This window comes from Nicotiana tabacum, chromosome 20 (assembly GCF_000715075.1).
Source record: "Nicotiana tabacum cultivar K326 chromosome 20, ASM71507v2, whole genome shotgun sequence".
Classification (NCBI taxonomy): Eukaryota; Viridiplantae; Streptophyta; class Magnoliopsida; order Solanales; family Solanaceae; genus Nicotiana; species Nicotiana tabacum.
Window position 1 is genome coordinate 139,231,504 of NC_134099.1, and position 17,615 is coordinate 139,249,118.

Genomic DNA, 17,615 nt, shown 5'->3' on the forward strand with positions numbered 1-17,615 from the left:
AAAATTAAGAAGAAAAATGATAGGTTCACGAGAGGAAGAAGAGAAATAGAATGTACGGTAAAAGTTAGCTTTAATTGGAATAACATATTAGAATATAATAATAATAATATCGTATTCTGCCTTTCTTTAACTAATTTTGAACATTTGGCGTGTCCCTTTGTAGGAACATCCGATGGAAAAGGGGAAGATTTTCATAAAACGACATGGGATCCGATCCATGCACGTCCTATTCATAAGATTATCTGTTTTTCCCCCCAGTTTTTCACCTGTTTGGTTACATGGAAATTGTGAATGCTAAAATTTAAAATAACTGGTTTAATGTAAATATTGCATAAATATAGAAATCGCACAGCAACACTGGCTTCGATCATATAATTGTACATTCCAATCCACAAGCATTGATCAAGCTTTGAGTTTTCACTAATGGGTATGCCTTCAACTTTTTTATTTTATTCTTTATGTTCTGATCCATTTCTATTGCGGTTTATTCTTGCAAATATTCACAATTTGTTTTCTGAAACCCTCCATTTTAATTCTCTGCTTTTAATATCAATGCCATTAATTCGATCTTGTCATTGCTCTGTATATGCAATCCAATGCTAGTTAATTGTTCTTGTGCTATTATCATTTTCTTCCCACGGGTTAGCTCTTTTTTTTTTTCGGGCTATGTGTTGTAACTATAAAGATTAAATATTTATTTATTGCTTGGTATTTTGGTCGATTAATTTATGTCAAATTGTCGATTTTCTTTTGTGAAACTTGCCTAAGACAGGGGCCGCAATTCTGAAATACCTTAATTTTGATGATTTAGTTAATGTAAATGCATTCTTTGTTGTGCACTTGTGCATGTTTTTCTCATCCGGCTGTTTGAATGCTTTGGATAAACTACTTTAAGGAGTGTTTAGTTCTTGGTGCTTTTTTTATTTTTTATTATTATGTTCCGGACAAGGAAAGATGATCACCTTATGCTTTGAGGGTAGTTTGGTTCGCAAACTAGTTACGTAGGGTTGATAAATGTGGATTGCTATGCCTTAAATTGTTAATTATAATACAAATATTGTTATGCAGGGCTGCGACACCAAAAGAATTAGTTTTATTAATTAGTAAACATGTACTTGCTTTACTTTAACTAATTTAAATAAAAATTGTTAAGAACTTTTTCTATATAGAATGTTGTCATGTTGTTATTTTTTTTTAAAAGATTTTATTTTTTTATACTAAAACAAATGTCGTTCTTTTAAGGATTTTTTTTTTGATAAGATACTTTTAAGGTTATTTTTTTTGTTATTTTAGCTGCTCTTCTTTAGGTATTACGAACAAATTTATTCTTATTCTTTCACATTCTATCTCACAACATAGATTTTCCCAGAATTTATGTGAGTAGTACTTACGCTACAAACAAAAATGGTAACCAAACGTTGCCTTAGATATGTAGATTTCTATGTTGGGAACTAAATGTTGTAGTGACAATGTAGAGTTCTATGCCGGACATAATTTTTATGTGGTAAACCAATAAAGGGCCCTTTAGTTGCTGGTTATAGTTATGCAGGTATTAGTGAGTCTTGCGTGTTCTTACTTAGGTTGCTTTACTTCTTCTCTCCTGGTAAGAATGTGGTGGAGCTCAGAGAGGGGTCAGTGTGTGCATTGTTTGAACTGATAAAGAACAGCATAATAGTTTTTCCTATTTATGGATAGATGTACCTTCATTAAGAGCTTGACTCTATGGCCTTCAGCTTTTGGATGAAATGTGGTCTCTTTTCTATCTTGCTATGAAGAATTATGATGCCCTGAGGATTTGATTTGTTTCCAAACAAAGGATGCTGGTTCAATCCAAGGCATCTTTAGATGTTGGGCTCTTGCTGACGTTATAACGGATCAATGCTTTCAGATAAAAGTGATGGATGTTGTTCCACACACCTCATTGATGGGGATGGCGTTTTCAATGTTGCTGGAGTTGAAAATTTCATAAAGGAAGTTAAACTGGCAGATTGTGGTCTTTCATATGCTATAGTATCCATTATGGGCCCACAAAGCAGCGGTAATAATTCTTTCTAGATAAATTCAATTTGCTATCATCCATTTTCCAGTTTGTAATCTATTAACGGAAATTTATCTTGTTGTTCTGTATGCTTAAATGAGGATTCGCTTACTGCTTCACTTGAGCTCTATATATCATCTTAGTTAACTCTTACTAGATGCTATATTCTGCTTGCCATTTCCTGACAAACTTCAACTGAGATTATGCCAGGGAAAAGTACTCTGTTAAATCATCTATTTGGTACTAACTTTAGAGAGATGGATGCTTATAAAGGAAGGTATGGATTAGTGTTTTAGCTTATCATAGTAATTCTGTGTATCCTAATAAAAGCGAGCGTTATTGATATTCTTTTCAGGTCACAAACCACAAAAGGTATATGGATGGCTCGATGCGTCGGGATTGAGCCGTGCACCCTTGTTATGGATTTGGAGGGTACCGATGGGAGAGAGCGCGGAGAGGTTTGTTGAAATGACTTTCTAGATGATGATTTACTTTCCCATACTCGTTTTTGCCCATTGCTTGGTTTGAATGTTAGTTCCTGTGACTATATAAACAACTTATGTGTTTCTCCCAAAGTGTTAGGTGTGTCTGCATGTGTAACATGTATTGCATCCTAATATGAACACTGTTTGTCCATTTCTTCCTTGTTTTATTGCTTTTATAATTTAATTATATCCTACAACTTTTTGTATAAAGTGATCTAATCTAATTTAGTATCCACAATCTTCATAGTTTTCTTAATTCCTTTTTGCCGCCTTCTGCTATGCTTCACTGATATAACTTTGGAACAAGTTTCATGATTTGCTTGTCTATGAGATACTTCGCTTTCCACCTTCCCTGATCTCTCTGTTAATGTACTCATATCTGTGTTCAAACCTGTCTATGGATCCATTGTTAGCTGTATTATATTGGTAATTGTCAAATTTCACTGACTGATTTGTACCACCAAGTTTCCTGCTACCAATGTTCATTGAATGCTGCCTGCCTCATTCAATTTTGATGTTTTGTTTAGGATGACACTACATTTGAGAAGCAAAGTGCCTTATTTGCCCTTGCTGTTTCTGATATAGTGCTAATCAATATGTAAGTTCCCTTTTAGTGTGTGAATTACATGTACCTAAGCTAAATTGATACCTTAAAAAGAATCAAAATGGACAAATTGTTTAAAAGTTTCAAATACAGGTGGTGTCATGATATTGGCCGTGAGCAAGCTGCTAATAAGCCTCTTCTGAAGACTGTTTTTCAGGTACAATACAAAGTGTTGTCTTGTCTGAATATTTGGTATTGTTTTTAAAATGATTAATCTTAACAGGTTATGATGCGGTTATTTAGTCCACGTAAAACGACATTGATGTTTGTTATACGCGATAAAACAAGGGTAGGTTCCTTCTTCTCTCTTGTGTGGTTTCCCCAGTTGAAGATATTCCGACATTGATTATATCTGCAGATCTTGTTGAGAAGATTGCCTAACTTTTTGAATTTCCCATAATATTTGATAGACTCCGCTTGAAAATTTGGAGCCTGTTCTAAGGGAAGATATTCAGAAGGTACCATGTGCATGTTTCTTCATAATATACATATTATTGTAGACTCAATTATTTGGTTCTTATTCGATTCCCTTGGACTGTAGATATGGGATTCCGTCCCAAAGCCGCAAGCTCATGAGGAAACACCTTTAAGTGAATTTTTTAATGTAAGTCTCTTAAGTTAAGATCTATGTAGCCTTCTTATTAGCTGGTTTTCTCTAACATATGCATGTAATGATATTGATCGATATGTGTCCAGGTTGAGGTTGTTGCACTTTCTAGTTATGAAGAGAAGGAAGAGCAATTTAAAGAGCAGGTAGAGACAAATCAATTACTTGAACTTCGTTGATCGTTTTATTCTCTCTCTCTCTCTCTCTCTTATTATTTTAAATCTGTTTACTTTGACGTATAGTGTTTTCCGACATACTCAAATAATCAACTCTTTTGTTTAGTGAGCTTTGGGTTTATATTATGTTTATGCTTGTTATCCTTGTAAAGGTGGCTAGTCTAAGACAACAATTCTTTCATTCTATTGCACCTGGGGGTCTTGCTGGAGATAGGCGGGGAGTTGTTCCTGCTTCTGGTTTTTCGTTTAGTGCACAGCATATGTGGGAGGTTATAAAGGAGAACAGGGACCTTGACCTCCCTGCCCATAAGGTTACGTCCCCGGAATCTGCTCAAGTGAAGTTTCAGTTTATCATCTATATCCTCATTGATGTGCTTGTTGTACTCTAAGTGCAGGTTATGGTAGCTACCGTACGCTGTGAAGAAATTGCCCATGAAAAATATGATTCTTTCACAGCAAATGAGGTATTTGCATTTTATTAATTTTTTTAGTGAATTACTCGTTTTTCTTTTTTATTGACCAATTTTGAACACCGGCATTTAATTATAGGTAATGATTAATCTTTTGTTATAGGGATGGTGTCAATTAAAAGAGGCAGTGCAATCTCATCCTGTGGGTGGCTTTGGGAAGAAGCTTAGCTCCATTTTGAACACTTGTTTATCAGAGTAAGAACACCTATCTCATACATTATAGTATGCATGCTTTATAGCTGTATGGATAAATCTTTCATACATCTATACAATTTTGCTCAACTTTCTCCTTCTTTCTTATACCTTCCAAAGTAGCTGTACTACATATCAGATACCAAATGACGTTTGAGAGGAGTATCTTTATGTCTGTAGTGAAGCATATCTATATGGTGATGTTCTTTATGTCTATTAAGCAAAGTTGGATTGCGCAGAATTCATCTTAACATAGGCATAATTCTATGCTCTTTCCTTGATATACATGTTGTGAGAATGCACGGGAGAAATATCTTATCAATTAGTTAAAGTGTTGTACAATGCGTATTTATATATAGTGATTACATAATAATAGGTATCTACTTCCCGATGTGGGACAATATACATGACTAACTACTTAACACTCCCCCTCAAGCCGGTGCATATAAATCATATGTACCGAGCTTGTTACAAATGTAACTAATACGAGAACCAGTAAGAGACTTAGTGAAAATATCTGCTAGCTGATCATTCGACTGTACAAACTTTGTAACAATATCTCTTGAGAGTATCTTTTCTCTGACAAAGTGACAGTCGATCTCAATGTGTTTAGTCCTCTCATGGAACACTGGATTTGACACAATATGAAGAGCAACTTGAATATCACACACCAGTTCCATCTTGATGATTTCTCCGAACTTCAACTCCTTGAGCAATTGCTTGACCCGAACTAGCTCACACGTTGCCATAGCCATGGCCTGATATTCGGCTTCGGCGCTAGATCGAGCAACTACATTCTGTTTCTTGCTCTTCCAAGAGACCAAATTACCTCCTACTAGAACACAATATTCAAACGTAGAACGTCTATCAGAAGGTGATCCTGCCCAATCAGCATATGTGTACCCAACAATCTGTTTGTGGCCTCGATCCTCGAAAAGTAACCCTTTGCGTGGAGCTGACTTTATATACCGAAGAATGCGAATAACTGCATCCCAGTGACTATCACAGGGAGAATCCATAAACTGACTTACAACACTCATCGGAAAAGAAATGTCAGGTCTAGTCACTGTGAGGCAATTAAATTTGCCGACCAACCTCCTATATCTCGTAGGATCTCTAAGAAGCTCCCCCTGTCCAAGCAGGAGCTTAGCAATCGGATCCATAGAAGTGTCAACAGGTCTGCAGCCCATCATTCCAATCTCCTCAAGAATGTCTAAGGCATACTTTCGCTGTGAAATAACAATACCTGAGCTAGACGGAGCGACCTCAATACCTAGAAAATACTTCAATCTGCCAGATCCTTAGTTCGGAAGTGCTGAAAGAGATGTTGCTTCAGATTAGTAATACCATCCTGATCATTGCCAGTAATAACAATATCATTAACATAAACCACCAAACAAATACACAGATTAGGAGCCGGATGCTGATAAAAACACAAAGTGATCAGCTTCACTACGAGTCATGCCGAACTCCTGATTAACTGTGCTGATCTTACCAAACCAAGCTCGAGGGGACTGTTTCAAACCATATAGTGACCTGCGCAATCGGCATACAAGACCACTAGACTTCCCCTGAGCAACAAAACCAGGTGTTGCTCCATATAAACTTCTTCCTCAAGATCACCGTGGAGAAAAGCATTCTTAATGTCTAACTGATAAAGAGGCCAATGACGTACAACAACCATGGACAAAAAGAGACGAACAAATACTACTTTAGCCACGGGAGAGAAAGTGTCACTATAATCAAGTCCAAAAATTTGAGTGTATCCTTTTGCAACAAGACGAGCCTTAAGCCGATCAACCTGGCCATCCGGGCCGACTTTGACGGCATAAACCCAATGACAACCAACAGTGGAACAAGCTCCCAAGTACCACTCGCATGTAAAGCAGACATCTCGTCAATCATAGCTTGTCGCCATCCTGGATGAGATAATGCCTCACCTGTAGACTTTGGGATAGAAACAATGGACAAAGATGATATAAAAGCATAATGAGGTAATGATAGACGATGATAACTTAAACCGACATAATGGAGATTAGGATTAAGTGTGGATCGTATACCTTTGCTGAGTGCAATTGGTTGACTAAGAGGAGACAAGTCCGCAGTAGGTGCAAAATCTGATGCAGGACGTGAATCACCTAGGCTTGATGCTAGACGTGGACGACGATGATAAGTCAAGAGTGGTGGAGCTGCAGAAGGTTAAACTGGACTAGGTGGTGGAGCCGTAGGTGGTGAAACTGGACTGGGTGGTGGAACTTGAGCTATAAGTGGTGGAACTGGAGCTATAGGTGGTGGGGAGTTGGTGTTGTAGAGGATGATGAATGGGAGATAGTGACTGAATATCCAAAAGATGAAATTGGTAGCATCTTAGAAATATCTAAGTGATTACCGGGACATGTGAAGTATGATTGGGTTTCAAAGAATTTAACATCAGTAGACATAATGTACCGCTGGAGGTCAGGAGAATAACATCGATATCCCTTTTGCGTTCTCGAGTAACCCAGAAATACGCACTTAAGAGCACGAGGAACTAACTTATGTTTTCCTGGAGTAAGGTTATGAATAAAACACGTGCTTCCAAAGACACGGGGTGGAAGAGAGAACAAAGGTAAGTGGGGAAACAGGACAGCGAATGGAACTTGATTCTGGATTGCTGAAGATGGCATACGATTAATAAGATAGCAAGATGTAAGAACTGCATCCCCCCTAAAAACGCAACGGAACATGAGATTGTATGAGTAGGGTATGAGCAGTTTCAATAAGATGTCTATTTTTTCTTTCAGCTACCCCATTTTGTTGAGATGTGTAGGACAAGATGTTTGATGAATAATCCTATGAGAGTTCACAAACTGCTGAAATGGGGAAGACAAATACTCTAGGGCATTATCACTACGAAGTGTGCGGATAGAAACCCCAAATTGATTTAAATTTCAGCGTGGAAGGTCTGGAAAATAGAAAACAACTCAGATCGATTTTTCATCAAAAATATCCAAGTGCACCTGGAATAATCATCAATGAAACTGGCAAAGTAGCGGAATCCCAAAGTAAAACTGACCTGACGAGAACCCCAAACATCCGAATGGACTAAAATAAAAGGTGACTCTGCTCGATTATCAAGACGCCGAGGGAAATGGGAGCTGGTATGCTTACCGTGCTGACATGACTCATACTCTAGAGTGGATAAACCAGGTACCATTCTCTGAAGTTTTGACAAACTGGGATGCCCCAACCTTGTATGTAATAAATCTGGTGAATCGATAATAGGAGAAGTTGTCGAAGGAAGACAAGATATGAGTCCATGTGATTTTGCAAGGATAAGGTAATAAAGTCCATCTGATTCACGCCCGGTACCAATGATATGCCCTGTACTGCGTTCCTATATAAAAACAAGCTCATCAAGAAATAAGAGCTTTTAAGTGATTTGGCTAAGTGACCAACGGCTATGAGATTAAAGGGACTACCGGGAACATAAAGAACTGAATCTAAAGGTAAGGAAGGAAGCGGACTTGCTTGACCTATTCCAGTTGCCCTGGTTTGAGACCCGTTTGCCATTGTGACTGTTGGGAAAGATTAAAAACATAAAATAGTAGTGAAAAGAGATTTATTACCAGAAATATGATCAGATGCACTTGAATCAATGACCCAAGACTCGGAGGTTGAAGATTGAGAGACACAAGTCACGCTACTATCTGTTTGAACAACGGAAGCTATCCCTGAAGATGTGTCTGTTTACATGCTTTGTACTTAAGGAACTCCATATAATCCAGTAAAGAAACCATATGGATTGGATTCAATGCGTTGGATCCAACGGATTGTGAGTTAAAGGCTTCTGATACGAAGGCCATTATAATATTACGCCGGAAAAAGCAAAAATTTTCTATGGATTACTGTTCTCGCCGGAAAACTCATTGTTCACGCCGGAAAAATATAAAAATGGTCGAAATTTGATTTTAATTGGATGGGTAGGCTCGGATTCGCGAGGAGAAGAGATTGTTCTGAAGAAAGCGTGGACGTCGAAGCTTCGCCGGAAAACTTCTTCCGGCGGCACGTGAGGGCGCGTGGGTCATTTTCTGCCGGAGATCTTTGTGAGGGTTGGTTGCCGAGCTTTGATCTACTTCCTGGTGGTGCTGGTTTTTGCACAACACTGACAGATAGTATGGTTCTTGCGGACAAACTTGTTTTTGCCGGAAAAAGGGCTTCCGGTTGACTGTTTTCTCTTCCCGGAATTGCTAGAATTTATGCACAGCGATAAATTTCTCACGGTTGCTCTGATACCATGTGAGAATGCACGGGAGAAATATCTTATTAATTAATTAAAGTGTTGTACAATGCCTATTTATATACAGTGATTACATAATAATAGGTATCTACTTCCCGATGTGGGATACTATACATGACTAACTACTTAATGCATGTTATGAACTTGTATGCATGTTGTCAATAATAAGCACATACGTACTTGGGCTATAAGATTTTTCTCTTTTCAGATATGATGCAGAGGCTACATTCTTTGATGAAGGAGTGAGATCTACAAAACGAAAGCAGTTGGAAGAGAAATTGCTTCAGGTTAGTTAGCTAGACAATGCTCTCCCTTAAAATTGTTTCCGTGTATACACCTTTGTATATAGCTGAATTCACTTTTCTACCTTTGATTATTTGACCAATAAAACTTGGTGGATTCCTTTCGTTTGATGCCAGCTACTAGGACTTCCTAGACCCAACGAATTCAGTGCTAATTTAGTAGTTACCCCCTGAACTGCTGATCTCATTTCATTTTCCCTCCCCAGTAGAAAAATTTATACTACCTACATTAAGTTTATATGAAGGTGTTTGACTAGGCACATTTAAGATAATCATCTTGACTTGTGTTATAGAAGTGGAAAACATAGCAAAACCATGGTAGAAAGTTAGTTTGATAGAGAAAACTTCGCATCAAAGTTTTAAAACTCTTCCATGAGTTTCATCTGCATTCCTAACAATTTTCTGTCATTTTCTGCATTCGAATATCACTGTGTTGATATGAATGTCTGAAATGGAGAGAATTTTTTTTTTTCATTAAAGTACTGAATTTAGAGACTAAACTAAGAAATCCTGATGACAGACTTTGATAGTATATGTACTTTCTACTGAGGTATCTAAGTTGTGTAGTGGTGGTGGTTGTATATTGATACTGGAGTTTATCCCTTAGAACGATGTACCAACTACGTGTTATTATACCTATACAATAAAGATTCTCATGCAGCTACGGTGATGATTCTGTTGTAGCTTGTCCAACCAGCCTACCAATCTATGCTGGGACGCATACGATCTGATACTTTGGAAAGATTCAAAGAAGCATTTGATAAGGAACTGAAGGGAGGTATAGGGTTTGCAATGGCCGCTCATGAGTGCACTGTGTCTTTTATGTCCCAGTTTGATGAAGAATGCGCAGGTACAGGATATAACCTGCCATTTCTGTAACCCCACTCGATTTAATCTATTCGTGAGATAAGATCATATTAACTGTCATTACTGATCATGTTTACCAGGGGTGTGATATAAAATTACAGCCGCTGTTGCTATATGATAAACTTGCAAAACTGACAAATCTTTAGCAGATAGTGTTCATTACAATTTTTCTTCTAAATATCTTGCTGAACATCGCTGTTGGGCTAAAAAGGCCCAAAAATACTCTTAACATGGTGTGATATTATCCGTTTTGGGCCAAGCCTGCACAGTTTTTTCCCCAAAAGTCCTCACAACATTAAGAGTATCCAACTCCTTATAAGTAGCTTATTTTTCTTTTCTACTTTTCATGTGGGACTTTATTTATATACACTCAACAATTGCATCAACAAAGTGGAGTAAGACAAAGCATTGGTGACTGATAAATTGTGCTGAGCGTAAAATGTTGAGCTTAGTCCCAGCAGATTGCTCTTTGAAACTTGTAGGCTGATACATTATTTTGCAGATGCTGTTATTGATCAAGCAAAATGGGACTCATCCAGAGTTAGGGATAAGCTCAAGCGTGATATAGATGCTCATATTGCTGAAATTCGTACTGCCAAGCTGGCTGAAGTTACTACTCTTTACGAGGTACGATGTTAGTGACCATATATTTTAGTCCTTTTGTAGTACGTATCAAAAATTATTCAAACTTGGTTTATCATTGGCTAGTGTTAGATACTAGGATTTTGAGATCCAAATAATCTGGCATTTGTTGGAATAAAAGTTCAACATGACAAAACATTGTCACCTGACAGCTGAACGGCTCTTACAACATTCATAATGTCAATAAATTTTTCCTTGTTATAATTGGATCTTTTGAGATTGACCGTATCTTTAAATGTAGTTATACTGGCACTGAAGTTTCTCGATTTTTTGTCTAGACCAAATTAAATGATGCTTTAGCTGGACCTGTGGAGGGTCTTTTAGATGGAGCTGCTGATGATACATGGCCAGCAATAAGAAAACTGCTTCAGCGTGAGACTGACTCAGCACTCGCTGGGTTTTCGGCTTCACTTTCTGGTTTTGAAATGGATGAACAAACAAGGGAAAATATGGTTTTGAGATTGAAGGATTATGCACGTGGAGTGGTTGAAGTAAAGGCGAAGGAAGAGGCTGGAAGGGTTTTGATTCGTATGAAGGACAGGTAGTGATATTGGTTATCTTGTTCAGAAGTTCTTACATGGTAATATTTTAGATATATAATACTCCATATTCTACTGACCTGAAATTCGTTGACAGGTTTTCAATGTTATTTAGCTATGATTCTGATTCAATGCCACGAGTTTGGACTGGAAAGGAAAATATTCGAGCTATTACCAAAACTGCCAGATCAGCTGTATGACTGACTGAATTAATTTTTCTTTTTCGGTTGTCTGTTTAAGGTTTGAATATCACATAAATCTCTGTCCTTTTAATGCGCTCCTCAGTCTCTGAAGCTCCTGTCAGTTATGGCTGCAATTCGTTTGGAAGATGAACGTGATAGCATAGAGAATACACTCGCTGTTGCTCTTTCGGATGGAGGTGCTTCAACCAAAAAAGGCATTGCATCTCTGGATCCTCTGGCTTCTAGCACTTGGAATGAGGTAACTCGCTTAGTTGATAAGATGGTATGTCTTAGAAGTTAATTACAAGAAGATAAGCATGATCAAAGAAAAAGGAGAAGCAAGATTTGTTCAAGTTTTGTCCAAAGTGATTTAATAGAGTTCATAAAATGTGAATATTTTCTTTGAACCATCTCAATTAAATTATCAATTTTTATCAGTGCAGTACTATATATACCCTTCTATGTTAATCATGCCGCTTAGTCTAACATTTGCATTTATTTACCTTTCTCATTTTGGTATTTTGTCACGACCCCGGTTTGCCCTCCGTGAACCATCGTGACGGCACCTAGTCTCTACGACTAGGTAAGCCTAAGATGCGGAAGATAAACCAAATTTGCAGAAAGAAAACAATTTAAAATAAAAATAGAGTAATAAAACAACGTTTAAAAGTGCCGCTCGGCATACACAATATTAACTCTTAAAACCAATACACTTTCCCAAAACCCGGAAACCCATGAATCACAAGCTACGAATATAATAAAAATGCTCTAACTCCAGAATGTCTACATCAACAGAAGAAAATAGAAAGGCTATCACTACAAGATAGAATGGAAAGGGACTCCTCGGTCTGCGGACGCGACAGATATACCTCGAAGTCTCTGAAACAGTCGCCTCGCCTCAAGAATGATAGGAGTGAGTCAATACCTGGATCTGCACATGAAAAACATGCGCAGAAAGGGCATGAGTACAACGGTACTCAGTAAGTGCGAAGCCTAACCTCGGTCGGGTAGTGACGAGGAAGATCAGGGCCCTACTGATGTTAAATAAAATATAAGGCCTAACAGTGTAGAATAAGACAGTATAATTAAGTGCAACAGTAAGAAATAACATAGAATAAAAAGAACAACAACAACTAGAACAGAGACAAATAATCACAGAAAGGAAATACAACTCAACACAGAGATAACAATGGGAGTACCTTCCAGGATACTGTCCTGTAATCCCAATTACATCTATCCAGTGGATCTCCAGGAATGCCATCCCATAGTCCATCATATATATCTGAAGGATCTCCCGGGATCCCGTCCCGTAGTCCAACTATCAGTGCGCGGGGATCTATCGGAATCCCGATCCGTAGTCCCAAATATAAATACCCAGTACTGGGGGAATCTACCGGGTGCAGTCCCGTAGTTCCATATAACTGTGCAAGGGGATTTACCGGAATCCCACATCCGTAGTCCCAATTAAACAGACAAGGGGGATCTACCGGAATCCCACATCCGTAGTCCCAATATAAATACACATCAGTAATAGGAAAATATTCAGCAAATGTCAATTTCATATTAAGGCAAACAAGTAATTCTAGTCTAGCATGCTGCACAGAATTCAGGTAAAGCAGTTTGAGCAAATAAAGCAATTAAATCACTTAGACATGCTTTCCTACGCTAACTACAGGCTTAAAGTGCAAGTAATATAAACAGGGAAGGAAACATACTAGTAATTACTTAATGAAAACCGGATTTTCAACAATTAGCACAAGTACGCACTCGTCACCTCACGTACAAGGCATTTCAATTAACAATAATACCAAATCCTAAGGGGAAGGTCCCCCACACAAAGGTTAGGCAAGCCACTTACCTCGAACTGGCTCAAAATCAACTCGAAACCACGTTCTTACCACATGTATTTGACTCCAAATGGACCAAATCTATTCAATTCAATTTCATAATGTAAATAGCACTTCAAGTAACTGATTCTACAAAGAAATTCTAAGCTAATACGCGAAATTAAGTAAAATGACCAAAACGCCCCTCGGGCCCACGTCTCGGAATCAGGTAAAATTTACATTTCCAGAATCCTCACACTCTCACGAGTTCAGTCATACCAAAAGTACCAAAATCGGACCTCAAATGATCCCTCAAATCATCACTCAAAGGTCTCTAATTAGTCAAGCCCTAACCCCCAAATTTACCACTGATTTTCCTTAAATTTTTATGTTTATAATGATAAAAATCACCTCAATAACGAGTTTAGGTTCCAAGAATCTTACCTCCTCGAAGTTTCCATGAATTCCCTCTCAAAAACCTCCCCAAAAGCTACTTCCCGGATGAAAATGGTGAAAGAATAGCTCAAATTCGTGAAGGCAACTATTTATATGTTCTGCCCAGCAAATCCCGCATCTGCGATCCACCCATTGCATTTGCGATACCGCTTCTGCGGTTCTCACTTAAAGTTCCATCTCCGCACCTGCGACCCAGATGCCGCATCTGCGGTCCCGTAGGTGCGGTAATCCTATTGCTTCTGCGTCCCTACTCAAATTTCTCTTAGCCGCTCCTGCGGCTCAACTCCGCATCTGCGGTAGTCGCATCTGCAGCCTACCAACTGCAGATTTGGTTATGACAGCAGCCCATAGACTTCAGCTGCAATTTCCAACTTTCCAACTTCCCGTTAACCACCCGAAATCATCCCGAGGCCCCCGAGACCTCAACCAAAAGCACCAACAAGTCCAATACCCCTGTCCAAACTTATACCAATCCTTAAAACACCTAAAACAACACCGAAACGACGAATCAACCACGAATTCAAGCCTAAGAACTCCAAAACTCTAAAAATACGCTTTCGATCAAAAAGTCTATCAAACCTCGTCCGAATGACCTGAAATTTTGCACACACGTCACATTCAACACTACGAAGCTACTCCAACTTCCGGAATTCCATTCCGACCCTCAGATCAAAATCTCACTATCGAACCGGAAACTTCAAAATTCGACCTTTTGGCATTTCAAGCCTAAATTAGCTACAGACCTCCAAAACACAATTCGAACACGCCCCTAAGCCCGAAATCACCCAACGGAGCTAACGGAACCATCAGAATTCTATTCCGAGGTCGTCTTCACACTGTTCCGACTACGGTCAAATTTCCAACACTTGGCTCTCATTTAGGGACTAAGTACCCCAAAACTGTCCGAGACTCAAAACCGAACATCCCGACAAATCAAAATAGCAGAAATATACACGGGGAAAGCAGTTAATAGGGGATCGAGGCGTTAATTCTTAAGACGACCGGTCGGGTCGTCACATATTTAGACCTTCATGATTAGAAAGTTGGATGTAAAAGTTCATCTCTTGAACTTACACATTTATTGAATAACCTTTTTTTTTCTTTTTCCATATTTGACCTGTCATATCTGTCATCTTTTTTGATTAACTTTTCATTGCAGGTCTCTGCATCAAAAACTTTGATCACACCTATCCAATGCAAGTCGTTGTGGAAGCAATTTAACACTGAGACTGAATACATTGTTACACAAGCCATTGCTGCTCAGGCACGTTATCTTACATCTTGCACATAACTTTGTGCTTTTTAGGACTTCATTCCTTTTATATTTAATTTTTACGATCGCACAGACATATAGTAATATTTTATATATTATTAATTTTGCACCTTCTTAACTAAAGCTCACACGTTAATTGCACTTTGCACTTAAAGTCCCAATCAACCTTGGTTCTTCTTTTATGATTTTCACCTTTGACAACACTTTTCAGTACCTTTGAATCAGACAAATTTAAAGGTATGATTCACGTTAATCTGTAGCTCTATAATTTGATTCCAACGATTCTCTGAGCCTTTTAATTGTATGTTAACATAGCACTTTTTCTTAACATCTGCCGTGACATCTCTATTTGATATATTCAATCAGGACAAAAAATTTCTCTTCAGGGTTGTAATATTTGTAGACTCCTTTGTTAGCTTCTGACCATCAGGTTTTTTTTTAACTTTAGGAGGCTAGCAGGAGAAATAACAATTGGCTGCCACCTCCATGGGCAGTTGTCGCGTTGCTTATTCTGGGGTTCAATGAATTCATGACACTGTTGAGGTACCATTTCCTACTTATGGATCATGAGTGGGTTTGGATTGCGCGAGTCAAAACAGTTTTAAAAAGTATGGCTGTAACCAACTCGTTTAATATTTGCTTGGGTAAACATGAGTTGGGTCAAATATATGTTCAATAGCAGGTCATAATCCAACCTCCCCACTAATGACCACCTCTCAATTTCTTGTTAGAATTGGGTCAACATTTCTCTATCCATTTTGTTTCATTCTCTTGGAGTATTTTTGATACTCTTAGTCATGATACCCCCTAGCCGAGGGTCTATTGGAAACAACCTCTCTATCTTCCGGGGTAGGGATAAGGTTTGCGTATACACTACCCTCTCCTGACCCCACGTGTGGGATTTCACTGGGTTGTTATTGTTGTTGTTAGTCATGATACCCCTTTTGACGAATAGAGGCTTTTATATCCACTTGATGATAGCATGTATCCACCGTAATCACATATGTCACATTGGTTTTTTACTCTTTTCAGAAATCCTTTGTATTTGGGAGTCATATTTGTTGCCTTTCTACTAGTGAAAGCCCTCTGGGTGCAACTGGACATCTCGGGCGAATTCCGCAATGGCGCTGTAAGTGTTGAATATGATTTGTTAAAATTTCAGTTTTGTTGCATTAGAAGCATTTGACCAAATAACTGTATGAACTCTTGGTCTTTGCTCATTCATAAGATATTGTTGTTAAACTTCCTCCATTGTCCTAAAGTATGACACTTCCTACCATTTTCTTTTGCAACTCTCTAGAATTCTGTTGAGCCGAGGGTCTATTGGAAACAACCTCTCTGCCCATAAGATCTACATACATACTATCCTCCCCATACCTTACTTGTGGGATTATATTGGGTTGTTGTTGTTCTTGTAAAAGTTCATGCAAAGCTAAAATCGCCAACACAAATACGTTTTAACCTTTCAATGGCGTTTCGATTCATCATAATCTTTGGAATGTTTTATGTGGGCTTTCAGGAGTTATTTCCTAATCTAGTCTGCTAAGATGAAACACATTTGTACCTTCCTTTCTTTTCTGTAACATTTTTAGAGTTAACTGTTTAGACCTGGACAAAAGGGGTCTATACATGAAGCAATACAAACGGATGGGATATAAGTATGATTGCTGCACTTCATTTCTTCCATTACAATGATGAGAACTTTCAAAATAACAATCTATCTGTTACCTGATCTTGACACATGTGTTGACAGCTTCCTGGACTTCTCTCTTTATCCACAAAGTTCCTTCCTACAGTCACGAATCTTCTTAGACGACTAGCTGAGGCAGGCCAAAGGAAGGTGAATAATGAACCTCAACATAATCCTACTCCTGCATCAAAGAGCTTCCACGGTACAATTGCTTCATCTGAAGTGACTTCAGAAAATAGAGGGGAATAATCTAAGCCCCTTAATGCATGACAAAATGAAGTAAGCAGTGGTGGATCCAACAAAAGGTTCGTTGGTTCGACTGAACCTAAGTGGGTTGATTTTTATATATATGCACGAAAAGCAAATATCGATAGAATTATGTAGAACTCACAACATCTAAATTCTGGATCTACCACTGGAAGTAAGTCATGTTTATACCGCCATTCTTCTTATTTGTGGCAACAACTTTTTATGTTTATAGGATGTTTTGTGGTGCACATCTGCTTGATGGCTTTCTCTTTCAAAAGAAAGCATGTGAACAATCAGAAAAATGGAAAGAGTTGATTTTTGTGTAGGACATATATACTGAGATATGGTTTATAGTTGTGGGGTAAACTAAGAGTAGCCTCCATGTTTTTTTTTTCTTGTTTGCCACCAATTTTATCTTTCAAGAACCTATAACTTATTGATGGAAGATATATAATGTATTTAATAGATGGTATTATCTTTTTCTGGTTTTGTAATTTATATGGAAGAGGAAGACTATGTAACTTGTATTTCAATTTTGAGATTCTTTTTCTTTTTTTCCTTTGGCCAAAATGTAAAATCGTCGGTCGGCTGAAACTAATTGCATTCACTAGTCGAAAAGTGTATAACTATATACAAAAAATATATATATTGTCGGCTAATATTTTAGGAAGCTGCTAAAGATATACATTCCTCCTTTTCTTTTTTTCTTTCTTTTAGAGGGGGGGGGGGGGGGGCGAT

At 38.1% G+C, this 17,615-nt stretch overlaps 1 protein-coding gene across 4 annotated transcripts; it reads left to right on the plus strand.

Moving 5' to 3' along the window:
* The first annotated feature begins 26 nt into the window (after nt 1–26).
* LOC107771827 (protein ROOT HAIR DEFECTIVE 3-like) lies at nt 27–17,387 on the plus strand. 4 transcript variants are annotated; one of them, XM_075240851.1, is made up of 24 exons: nt 27–52; nt 164–427; nt 1,889–2,038; nt 2,249–2,315; nt 2,394–2,496; nt 3,051–3,121; nt 3,221–3,284; nt 3,351–3,416; nt 3,538–3,585; nt 3,669–3,731; nt 3,824–3,880; nt 4,063–4,221; nt 4,306–4,374; nt 4,484–4,575; nt 9,060–9,138; nt 9,838–10,003; nt 10,523–10,647; nt 10,941–11,203; nt 11,299–11,395; nt 11,487–11,642; nt 14,825–14,929; nt 15,387–15,481; nt 15,971–16,067; nt 16,692–17,387. In XM_075240851.1, exons 2-24 carry the CDS (start codon nt 424–426, stop codon nt 16,875–16,877), a joined length of 2,382 nt encoding a protein of 793 aa, XP_075096952.1. In that variant the 5' UTR covers nt 27–52; nt 164–423; the 3' UTR covers nt 16,878–17,387. The 4 variants fall into 4 exon arrangements, 3 of the variants coding, with proteins under 3 accessions (XP_075096952.1, XP_075096951.1, XP_016448272.1); XM_075240850.1 differs by lacking the exon at nt 27–52 and having other exon boundaries at nt 133–427; XR_012703760.1 differs by lacking the exons at nt 27–52; nt 164–427 and having other exon boundaries at nt 1,879–2,038; nt 16,692–16,933; nt 17,110–17,387.
* The last annotated feature ends 228 nt before the right edge of the window (nt 17,388–17,615 follow it).

Excerpts from the sequence above, each read along its gene's own strand:
- LOC107771827 (XM_016592786.2), top strand. The coding sequence starts at position 1,879 with ATGCTTTCAGATAAAAGTGATGGATGTTGTTCCACACACCTCATTGAT. Across the intron at positions 2,497-3,050 it reads ATGGGAGAGAGCGCGGAGAG|GATGACACTACATTTGAGAA; the intron begins GTTTGTTGAAAT and ends TGTTTTGTTTAG. Across the intron at positions 4,576-9,059 it reads TTGAACACTTGTTTATCAGA|ATATGATGCAGAGGCTACAT; the intron begins GTAAGAACACCT and ends TTCTCTTTTCAG.